At 31.8% G+C, this 12,438-nt stretch overlaps 2 protein-coding genes across 2 annotated transcripts; both read right to left on the minus strand.

Annotated features, from left to right (window-relative positions):
- Nucleotides 1-1,490: 1,490 nt before the first annotated feature.
- On the minus strand, nucleotides 1,491-3,544 carry LOC114424437 (UDP-glycosyltransferase 83A1-like). Its single transcript, XM_028391287.1, has 2 exons — nucleotides 2,791-3,544; nucleotides 1,491-2,533 (listed from the first exon to the last, which is right to left on the minus strand). The coding sequence occupies exons 1-2, from the start codon at nucleotides 3,281-3,283 to the stop codon at nucleotides 1,683-1,685; spliced, it is 1,344 nt and encodes a 447-aa protein (XP_028247088.1). The 5' UTR covers nucleotides 3,284-3,544; the 3' UTR covers nucleotides 1,491-1,682.
- Nucleotides 3,545-6,254: 2,710 nt separating this feature from the next.
- LOC114422842 (UDP-glycosyltransferase 83A1-like) lies at nucleotides 6,255-8,553 on the minus strand. The gene is made up of 2 exons (XM_028389385.1): nucleotides 8,009-8,553; nucleotides 6,255-7,269 (listed from the first exon to the last, which is right to left on the minus strand). The coding sequence occupies exons 1-2, from the start codon at nucleotides 8,487-8,489 to the stop codon at nucleotides 6,422-6,424; spliced, it is 1,329 nt and encodes a 442-aa protein (XP_028245186.1). The 5' UTR covers nucleotides 8,490-8,553; the 3' UTR covers nucleotides 6,255-6,421.
- Nucleotides 8,554-12,438: the final 3,885 nt, after the last annotated feature.

A 12,438-nucleotide genomic window follows, 5' to 3' on the forward strand; every position in this document is an offset into this window, starting at 1 on the left:
TGTTCTGATTGACCGACAACAATAATGTATTTCATCGTTCATAGAGTCGATATCCAATCATGACTCGTTCAATCAGGATGTGACATGTGATCGTCTAACATTCCTGTCATCGACGTCTAAATCTGCGCTTGAGAATTAAGAGTACGTGATTGGATAAAAAAAAGATAAAATAAATGAATAATTTTAAAGGGAAATCAAAATAAAAAATAAAAAATAAGGGACAAAAATATAATTTTGCTTATTTTTTATATGGTAGTATTTTATATAGTTTTAATTTTTCAATTCATATCGTGTAAGTGCATACGCATTCAAGTAAATAGCAATAAATATAGTTCAGCGAGCAAATCAACAAGAATGCTCTTCAAGAAAAGTCAACTAAAGACTACGATCGGGGAAAATTTCTGATTTAAAGTTTAAACCGTAGATTTTAAAAAGGACAAAAAAAAACCCTTGTAAATCAAGATGAAGTACATACGCAAGAGAAAGCTGCACCGAACTTTAGGATGTATTTGTTTTGAAGAAGAAAAATAATATAAAATAATTATATTTCATTTTGTGAGATATATCTCTTAAATTCTATTTTAACAAAAAAAAATATTTTCTTCCTCTAAATCAAAAATATTTTTATTGAGGTATTAAATAAAGTTCTTACTACATTCTTTTAGTTTACAATAATTTTCACACACTAATTAACTAACCTATCCATTAAAGAATAATTTTTTTAAAAATTCTAATATTCATCTTTATCCATGTATGTCTTACATGTTAATAAATCACAAAAACATGTAGTGAAAACTGAAATGAGAGAAACATTAAAACAGAGCAAACATTTATTAGTATTATTACATAAGAAAAATGTTGAAAATTTGGGACAGCACAATATAGTTTTTTCTTCACAACAAACAATTGTTTTACCTTCTTAAAAATTGTGGGACGAAGAATTGTGAAAGAATTTATGCGGGATTCTCCCTCCCTCTATAGTTTTATGGAAAATAATATGATGTTTAAAATCACAATGATCTATAGATATGATTTGATAGTAATTTGAAGTTCGTTCTTTTTTTATTTTATCAGAAGGATTGAAACGAATTCACCAAAAAAGAAAAGAAGAATTAAAACAAAACAATTTATGTCAAACATTTATTAGTATTATTACATAATATAAACTATTTGTTACGCAATCTAATGATTCACCTAGAGACTAGACATACACAGTTTGCCAAAACTTGTATATACAGTCTCAGTTCTTGCTTCTCTGACTTTAGTCCATTTATTTTCACAATGCACGTATATTATATTTTTGGACCTTGCGATCACATACTAGTGAGGTTTTGAAAATGTTTCTTAAAGTCAATACTGGGTACAAGTTTTGGCAAGAAAAACCATGCCCTTGGCCTTACTCTGTTCTGACTAGTGTCAGCTGAATCAAACCAAAAGAAATTATTGAAAACTCTACAATTATGTAACACAGCCAGATAGGCTAGTAATAATGAATAAAAGGGACACATGATTCATTGAATGAACTCCATAATACAAATGGGATGTATACGACAGCTCCTAACATTTTCAGAGATTAAGTTGTCTACTTCATAAATATGTGTACGAAATAAATTTCAAACCTTCAAATAAAAATAAAATAAAACAACAACTTCCAATCCAAACTATTGCCAAAAATATTATTATTACTTTGCCCAGTTGATAAACTTTTCAAGATTTTTTGAAGACTGACCAAATTTGCCTATGTTATTCATAGTCAATTCCTTCATTTTCAACGATCTTTCTTTTATGTCTTCATCAAGAAGTAGTTGATCCACCTTCTTCCTTATCTCTCCCTTAGAAATTATTCCATTTTCATCCTTATCTAATCCAAGTCCAATCTTCCACACATCACAAACATAAGATTTGTTAACAAGTTGATCCTTGGCAAATGGCCAGCACAAGAAAGGTATGCCACCACACACACCTTCCACAGTAGAATTCCAACCACAGTGACTAATGAAGCAAGCCAATGCAGGATGGTTCAATATCTTCTTTTGTGGTGCCCAACCCACAACTTTGCCTCTACTTCCATGGAATTCATGTGGGTATTCATTAATACTTACCTTGCTGTCATTACTTGGACGTACAACCCAAATAAAAGGCTTGTCAAGAAGATCAAGTCCAAGAGCTAATTCATTAAATTGGTTGGGGTCCATCACTGCCATACTTCCAAAGGAAACATATACAACAGATTGAGCCAGTTGCTGATCTAACCACTCCAAACAAGTTGTGTCTTCTTCCCAGAATGAACTCTTGTTGCTGTCACTCCCCATCAATGGACCAATTGGTAGGAGCCTCGCTGATATGGAAAAAATTGCTGGCTCAAGGTTATACGTAGTGTTGCAAAGCCACCACTCTCCTAACCTCATAGTTTGCATCTCTTGCACAAGATGGTCAAAGTGCAACTTATCATGTCCACGCCATGGAAAGTTCTGTGTGTCCATCAAAGGCATATTTGAGGAGAATTGGATTTGTTGTCTTCTGATGGGGACCCCTTCAATTCCAAAGAAATTAAAAACAATGAAACCTTCCCATTAGTAGTTAGTATACAAATACGATTAGTAATTTCTCAAAATTTTGACACAAAAGTACTATAATGTGTAACAAGAATCAGAAAATATAAGATTGATTGAGTAATTATAAAAGAAGAAAACAAATCACACAAAAAAAAAAAAAAAGAAAAAAAAATCTAATAACAAAAAATAATAAATTAATAATTAATATTTATTGAAAAAATATTATTATTCTTACCACGTGAATCTATAACCCCATCATGAATCAGCCTTGGGATGAAATCACACAAGGCCAAAGAAGTTGCTGATGCTGGCCATAGAAGAGCCCCTTTGATTCCCAAATTGTGGCCAACTTTCAAGGCCCAAGTCATGCTCAATGTGGCAACAATACAAGTGATCTTATTGCTAACATCTGAAGCATTGACATCTTGTATGAGCTTGGGAAGCATAGAGGGCATGTTGGTTTTGATTGAGAGAACAACTTTCTTCTGGTCACTTCTATCATCTTCTGGGCCTAAGCCATCAGGGAGTGCCACGAACTTTATCCCTGATCTCCTGAGGTTGTCAAGGCCAGCAGCACCAGTGTTGTTGTTCAACCTTTTGTGGCTGAACTCTGTGTTGAGAAAAGTGATGTTGCAACCATGTTTGATTAGAATCTGAGACAACTGGATAAGGGGATTCACATGGCCTAGAACTGGATATGGTATAAGAAGAAAGTGAGGGGTGGCCATGGTGGTTGAAAAAAATTGGCTCTTGGAGAATGAGTTCTTGGGAGATTGAAAGATATAGTTAGTGTGAGTGATTGTTGCTTGGGCAAGCGTTTTATTCAGTTGTCATAAAAGATGTATTGACTTTTTGGTACAATACTACATGAGTACTAGGTTCATCTACATCCACGCTATTGCAGGTACAAACATATCGAACTAAGATTGTCTCATTTTCAGAGAACACGAACAAAAGCCAAAGCCTGGAAAAACGTTAGCTCTTATAAGGTAAGCATGTTTTTAGTCTAATTTTTTTAAAGTGCCAGTGCGCTTATAAAAAATTTTAGACCGTCAATTTATTAGAAAAGAAAATAGTACAAATATCACTTTTGAAATAATTATTATAAAAAAGTTACATATTTCAGTTAAATTTTAAAAACAATTTACTGTCTTTTCAGTAAAATTATAAATATAAAAAATATTTCTTTGCAAGCTAAGAGCATTTTTTTTTTGTATAAGCATTTATTTTATTTTCGTCTTATTTGCTCTGCATCAGAAATTAATTCCTCACGGCATATACATATTTTAATATATAATTTTTTTAGTATATTATTTTAAATACATATATTTATTTACTTTTAAGAGAATAATTTAAAAAAAAAATTGTGTGTTGATACTGTAAAAAAAAATTGTATTGTATACGCATATATAAATTTAATACCAACAAAAATTTAGTGTTCCATAGTATCTTGAATAAAATTATCTTTGAATCAGGATATATGTTTAGACAAAAATAATTATTATTTATATAATTTTATTGACTTTTATATAAATTATCGTAAAAATCATATAAAAAATAATTTTTTTATTGATATAATGTATGAAAACTGAATTAATAAAATATCTACAAACAATATAAAGAATTTTATACTTATTTAATTGCAAAACATCACAGTATGTTTTTTTTCCCGAAGAGATAGTATGTTTGTTCCTAATCATTACACTAAAAGTAAAATTCATACAAATTAACGATAATTTTTAATTAATTGATGATAATGTAAAAAAATTTACTCTGTATATATAATTAAAAACAATAAACCTGAGGTGTATTAAATTCATGATTAAAAACATTTAAAGCAAACGGACGTGTTACGACAAAAAAGCTCGTTCTCCATGAATAGCTCTTCGTGGACAAACAATGCTCCGTTGGCTTCGATTATTAGTTTTACTAGGGACACGCACAACGGATTTAGCTACGGTCACAAAATTGACTGCTCAAAATCTTTACACTTAATTTTTTTTTCATACATTAAAAAATTACTTTATTTTATATATATAATCAATAATCAATTATGCACATATACCAAAGGATGGAGCCCTTGGTTGATATCCAAACAATTTGGTATATGAAATATAAGATTTATGGCAATCTCCTGCTCTGCTACCTAGCTTATCAAACCGCACCGTTGCATTGCACTGATTGCATGTATAGGCACCGCACCAGCACTTAATTTGCGAGATGATACTATATGATTTTAATTGGACCGCAAGCCATTCTATCTTCAGTGGATTACACTTGCCTTAATGTTTTAATTGCTTCATTGTTAACTTTTACTCTTTTTCCTTCTCATTATTTAATCTTATTACAACAAAGGAGGTTATAAAGGACTCGCATGAGTGGTGCTTGGTGCATTAATTCAAATAAATTTAAGTGTCTTGCTCTCCCGTGTTGCTTTCGTGGGCGACATATTACATTTTCATATTTGTGAGTTATATTTTTACATGTCTCCCTGTCCCACTGTTATTATTATTATTATTATTTTTATATAAAATTTCATACAAGAATATATATTGTGATTTCTTGGTCAATGCTTACATATCTTGGGAGCAATGATTGAAGATAGGAAGTTAAACGTTGAATATCTTGAGTCACACAGAAAAGGACACTTAAAGTTTTCAACAACTTTTTGCCATTTTATTAGAAGTTTAAAAACAAGAAAGCAAGCTTTTTTCGAACGTTTTGGGAGCCAAGAGTTTTGAACGACCCAAAAGGAACTAGATGCAATTAGCTAGATGATTTCATTCTCAATTTCTTTTTTTTTTTTTTCATGTTTAACTAAAAATCCAAGCGGTTAAGGTTAATGAATTGAATCCATATCTCTTTCAAAGAACCAGTTCATTCATGACAGTAAGTTATAGGATCAACCATACAGCTAGCATTGACATTAAGTTGTGTTTATCTGATATACAAGATTCATTGTGCTAGACCATTTTTTTTCCCATTCATTTAAGTTAGAAATTACATTTTTGTATTCCTTCTTAAAAAGCCATTAGTAAGTGACCTCTGTCTCAAGTAGAAATAGGCACCTCCTCTGTTCTTGACTCTTGAAAGGGTATCTCTAAGGCTAGGTGTTGGAGCAAATCCACTTCTACAAACCGATATCTTCTTCAGCAAAGAAACAAATAGATTTCTCCGTAACTGATTTCTTGCTATTATCTGAAAGAATGTGTTTGAGTGTGTTCTAAGTTCTAACCAAATAAATGCACAAAAGATGCCATGGGGACACACTTAACGTTTCTTTTTTTTGAAGTGGAATGTGTGATTGTTAGTAGTGAACTGAAAACCACATGTTTACATGTTATTAAACTGCAAAAAAAAAAAATAAGAACTTTGACAGAAATCAAAGATGATTTGGTTGTGTGCTTGAATTCGTACAAATTAGCATTTTCATTTAGGAAACTAGAAATAAATCTAAAATAAATGTCTTCCCTTCAAAATAGTGAACAGCTACCAATTTTTTCTCTGAGACAATTGTATATATAAGGAATGTGTGGGAGAACAACACACATAGACACTGCTTTTTTGTCAGTAAAGCTGCCATACAGAATAAGGTTTCTTAGTCATCAAAGAAACATTGAAAGGGAGAGAGGGGAGAAAACCACCTTCGATGATCAAGAATCAAAGAAAGGAAAGAACAGAAAATATGAGAAAGACATCAAGAACAAGATCATGAATCCAGGTAAAGGTCTCTAATCCTTTATCATGGAATGGAAATGATGATATTTATAATATTCAATGTCCTCAAAATACTACATAACGGAATGAACAATTTTACTAACTACATTGCAAGTTTACAACGATTTCCAAACTATACCAAAGCATTATTACTCTGCCCAGCTGATAAAGTTTTTGAGATTCTTTGAAGAGTGACCACCTTCTACTATGTTATTCAAGGTCAATTCCTTCAGTTTCAACGACCTTGCTTTTATGCCTTCATCGCCAAGTAATTGCTCTACCTTCTTCCTTATCTCTCCCTTTGATATTAATCCATTCTCAGCCTTGTCTAATCCCAGTCCAACCTTCCACACATCACAAATATATGACTTGTTAACAAACTGATCCTTGGCTAATGGCCAACACAAGAAAGGTACGCCACCACATACACCTTCTATGGTAGAATTCCAACCACAGTGACTAATGAAACAAGCTATGGCAGGGTGGTTCAATATCTTCTTCTGTGGTGCCCAACTTACAATTCTGCCTTTACTTCCATGGAATTCATCAGAGCATGCATTGTTTGCCTCATTATCATTACTCGGCCGTACAACCCAAAGAAAAGGCTTGTCAAGGAAATTGAGTCCTAGAGCTAATTCCTTAAGTTGGTTGTGATCAATTACTGCCAAACTACCAAAGGCAACATATATAACTGATTGAGGTGGCTGCTGATCTAACCAGTCTAAGAAAGTTGTGTCTCCTTGCCAGAGTGAACTTTTGTTGCTGTCACTTGCAATCAATGGACCAATTGGTAGGAACCGTCGTGATATGGAAAATGCGGCAGACTCAAGATCATATGTTGTGTTGCAAAGCCACCAGTCTCCTAACTTAATAGTTTGCATCTCTTGTGCAATATGATGAAAGAGCATCTTACCTAGGCTACACCATGGCAAGTTTTCTGTGTCCATCATTGGCAGATTTGTGGAGAGTTGAATTTCTTGTTTTTTGATGGGGTTTCCTAAAATGCCAAAAAGGAAATCATAAAAAGCTCTCATGTTTGTATTTACACTAGTAATTAACTGAGAATTACAGATCAGCCATAGATAAAATTTTCTCAGAAATCTCAACTGTAGGTGTTAGCAACTTAGCATCAGAATCAAGAGGAGCATTTCATAGGTTACATTTGGCTTGCTAATTTTAATGTTTTTAGAAGTAATACTTGAAAAATGTTAGTGAAGCATAAAAAAATTGAGCGTTGCTTTAATCTGATATGGATGCATGTGATACCAAAGAAATAAGACGGTGTTGGAATGTGTCCAGAATGTGTGGCATTTGTGGAGAAAGGTTCATTCGGTTCATTCGTACATATTATTTTGTGTTAACTAGTAATTATAAAAATTTTGACATGAAAGTAATATTGGGTTTATCAAAACAATAATTGTGTATCCCAAAACAAATATATTACTTATCTAGGTATACTTTGGCATTCTAAGATGAATATAAAAACACCAGTATCCTCTTAAGCTACCCTACTTCTAAAAGCATCTCTTTACAGCTGTTTTCAGAAATAACATAAAATTGTAAAACAACTAAATTTTTACTTCCTTTTTCGCCATAGTTAGACAAAACAAATAAAATTGATACTTCTTGTCAACTTAAAGAGTACAAGATTTAGGTATTGGTCAAAATGGTACAAAAATTTCAGTTCCTTCTCAGAATGTAACAAGAAATAAATATCTATAGTTAGAAAACTTTACCATCTGAATCTATAATTCCATCATGAATCAACCATGGGATACAATCACACGTGGCCAACGAAGTTGCAGATGCAGGCCACAGAAGAGCTCCTTTAATTCCCAATTTGTGGCCAACTTCCAAGGCCCAACCCATATTCACTGTGACAACAATGCAAGTGATGTTATTGTTAGCATCCAAAGCATCGATATCTTGAATGAGTTTGGGAAGCATAGGAGGCATGTGGCTTTTGATTGAGAAAATAACTTTTTTGTGGTCACTTCTGTCATCTTCAGGGACCAAACCATCTGGGAGTGTCACAAACTTTATATGGGCGTTGTCTATCCCAACACCTGCTGCTGTATTTGCTCCTTTGTGGTTGAATTCTGTGTTCAGAAAAGTGATCTTGCAGCCATGTCTGGCAAGAACCTGAGACAACTGCATAAGGGGGTTCACATGTCCTAGTGTTGGATATGGAATTAGAAGAAAGTGAGGGACGCCCATCAAATTAGAAATTGGCTTTCAGTGCATGAATTATTGGGAGATGAAAAGTGTCTTGCGTGACTACTGTTCCTTGATTTAAAGTTTGTACTTGACTGTGGTTAAGGGATTTTTTTTTTCGAAACAGAGAAAAAAAAATTATATACCCAAACATATGACTCTTTCCATTATTTATCAAAAACATATAATTTTACCGTATAAAGTGTAAATTCAGGGACTCGAATTTATATTATGTTTCTTAAAATTTTTTTTTTCAAAAACTCATTAAGAGTTCGGGTTCACCCAACTCAAATTCTATGTGATTTATTCTAGGAAAAACTATTTTTTTTAAAAGATTTAAAACAATATAAATAAAGAAAAATAATAAAATTAGAGAATATTATCTGATTTTTTAGTTACCGTATAGCTACTTAAATAAATTGTAAATTACAAATTTAAGACACATAACATGTAAATTTATCTGAAGTTTAATTTTTGTTTTGTTGATGATTTTGTTTTCTTATGTACATTAATTTAAAAAAAAAGAAAAATAATTAGTTATCTTAAAATAAATTTTTAAAAAAGGGAAATGATTTAAAGAAATTATATTAATTAAAAAACACAATGAATAAATAATTATTATATCTTAATTATATAATAGACATAAATTAAAACACTACCCTAGATAAGATAAGAGATAAAGAGACACGCGTAATAAGACAAGAATAATAAAAACGTAAAAATAAAAATGATAAAACTAATGATAGTTTAAAAAATGTTCTGTAGGAGATATACTTCTTTCTTTATTTATATTATTTTTAAATCTTTTGAAAAAAAAATATTTTTTCTTAAAAAAAAATCGAGTTAAGAATTCGGGTTGAGAGGATCTGAATTCTCAACGGATTTTTGAATTAAAAAAAAAACAGTGTATGATAAAATCATATGTTTCAATAAATAACGAGGGCAGTTTTACGTTTGGGTATATAATTTTTTTCCAGTATGTTTCGGAAAAAAAATATTGTGGTTAAGGATATCTGCATCTTTCAGAAATTATTAGATTATCCTGATTAATATATGTTTATAGTTCCAATGAATTTCTACAAGTTGAATTTTTTAATTTATAAAAAAGAAAGTAATAACACTACTATGTTTTGTGTAAAGATTAGTTTTATTTGAAAATATAACTTTTTTTACTTTTTTAATTTAAATGAGCCTCTCAATCAAGTGGCCTTTGAGGCTTTGGAGAATGATTTGAGTTTGCCTTTCAAAGCATATTATTAGTTGATTTTTTTCAACACATATTAATCAAAGATATAAATTAAATAAGAAATTTATAACAATTCATAGATCAGTTAAATTCCATTAATATTGAAGTACGGATGACTTTGATTTTTCTTTAAATTGATTTATGCATTATATCAGTTTAAGGAAGGGTTTTAGCTGTTACATTTTTTTGACTTATCATTTTACTTTGGTTTTTATGAATATCAGTATTCAATTTTTTGTTAGTGATATTGTAAAAATTCTTAACCATGACTATTCTTTTATCAATATAAAGTGGGTCTTTTAATTTTGATCGGTTTTGGTTTTTAGCAATATGCAGTAAAATCCCAACGTGATATAAGCCCTTTGTCATCCAAGACAAATCCCAACCTTCCACACATCACAAATATAAGACTTGTCAACTAATTGGTCAGCAAAATAGGGCCAACTCAAGAAAGGTACCCAATTGGACACACCTTCCATTGTAGAGTTCCAACCACAATGACTAATAAATCAAGCTATTGTAGGGTGGCTTAACACCTTCTTTTGAGGTGTCCATTTAACAATTTTGCTAAGAGTACCATGAAATTCATCTGGGTATGTGACTTTGGTGCTTCCATTAGCATCATCCCCACGCAAAACCCACAGAAAAAGGCCTATTTGTGAGGTCAAGTCCAAGTGCTAGTTCCTTGAGTTGATGAGGGTCAAAAACAGTGAAGCTACCAAATGAAATGTATATGGCCGAACAAGGAGTTGTTGATCAAGCCAACTCAAGCAAAAAAGTCTTCCTCCCAGAATTGCCCGTGATCTAAACTCATGATCACCACTCTCCATGAGTGGACCAATTGGTAGGATCTTTCGTGATAAAACGCTCCGGCTTCAAGTTTTCTAATGGTATTGCAAAGCCACCAATCTGTTAAATGTGAATATTGTGTCTCTTTGAAAGATAATTATATATCTTCTGCATGGCTGGGTCGCCTATGCAGCACCATGGAATGTCAGCTGTGTCTATAATTGGCATTCCTGGGGATAGTTGAAATTTCCCTTTATAATTGGAAACCCTGGAGTGACACCACTGAGAACTAGGTGATGCATCTTGTTCTGTATACACATATACGATATATATATATATATATATATATATACTATTTATTATAATTTTTTATTCTAATAATAATAATTATTATGGTTAATATTATAGGATAAATATTAGTTATTTATTATTAATGGGTTTTATTTATGTTATCAAATTAAGTTACATAAGATGATATAAATATATGTCTCTTGACGCATTAGGGAATAATGAGAATCTTATTAGATTAGCACATCGAAGACTAAGGTCTCCAATATACGTCAATATATAATATTTCTTCTCCCTATTTGAAGAGCTACATTGTTCATTGGTTGTTCGGGATGGATAGCCGCAAAAATCTTATAACAATTGTCGAAAAACATTTAGATCAGGAATTAAATATCAATCTTATCCTTACTAATCAATTATGTTATAGATCCTAGTGTTTTTTGGTGAATTATTCTAAGTTATAGACATGTAAGTTTTTAGTTTTCGCATAAAGAATAAAAAAAATAATGATTAAAGATTAAAGATATTTCAACACTATATACTAAAACAAGCACTGATCTCATGACTTCTATATAATTATACAAACAAGGCCCTGCCTACTTTTTCTCTGTTCTGTTGACACCTGTCCACTGTCCATTCTCTGTCTTGTTGACACATGTCCACTGTCCATTCTCTGTCTTGTTGACACCTGTCCAGTTATAGGCCTTCTTTTGCTCATTGTCGTGTTTAATGCTTCTTTTTTCCTCATTCTCGTGTATTGCCACCTGTCCTATTGATTGCTCACTTCAGTGCACGTGTGTTGTCTCTTTGTTTATGTTCGTCCGTCCTGTCCCTTTTTGCTTCTTCCCTTTTCTGCTTTCCATTTTTTTCCCATTTCTTCTTTTCGCATTTTCTGTGCTCACTCCGTTCACTATTTCTCTCCTTTGCGCTTGCTTTCTGAACTTTTGATTTGTGTTGCATTTGCTTTTTTTTCGGTTATGTGTTCATTGTCAGTTTAGCTTTTTTAGTTTCCTCTGGACTAAAGTGTTGAGAACATGCGTGAACTTTGCCTGATTTTGATTTACATTGCTACTGTTTATGCCTTTCTATTTGTTTTGATGCCTACAACTGTTTCTATTTTGTTTTTTTTAACAGGTTTGCATGCATGTGTTCGTTTTGGCCTTTATGTTCGTTTGCATGCATGTGTTCAAAAACATTTACCTTTGTGTTTATTTTTTATGTGTATTGTTTTGGACTCTTCATTTTCCTTCATGTTTAAAGCTTTGCCTTTGTAGTTGGTTTTTTTTGTGTATATTTGCTTTGTACTGAAAAAAAAAATAATTGAGCTTTGTCTCATTTTTATTGTCATTTAGTTTCGTTGTATTTGGTTGTATATTGTTTTGGACTGAAAACAAATGTTGTCTCATTTTGATTTTTGCTTTGGACTAAAAACAAATGTAACCTTTGTCTCATTGTCATTCTCATTTTGATTAGTACTGTTTGACTTCTTCTATATCCAGCCGTGAAGCTGTCATTTGATTCTTCTTTTTCCAGGTTTGTGTATGGTTATTGTGTTTTTGTCCGTTTTCATTGTTGTGTTAAAATCTTTTATTACTTTTGTATTTGATTTTTTTTTATTTCCTCTGTTCT

Source organism: Glycine soja, chromosome 8, assembly GCF_004193775.1.
Source record: "Glycine soja cultivar W05 chromosome 8, ASM419377v2, whole genome shotgun sequence".
Taxonomy (NCBI): domain Eukaryota; kingdom Viridiplantae; phylum Streptophyta; class Magnoliopsida; order Fabales; family Fabaceae; genus Glycine; species Glycine soja.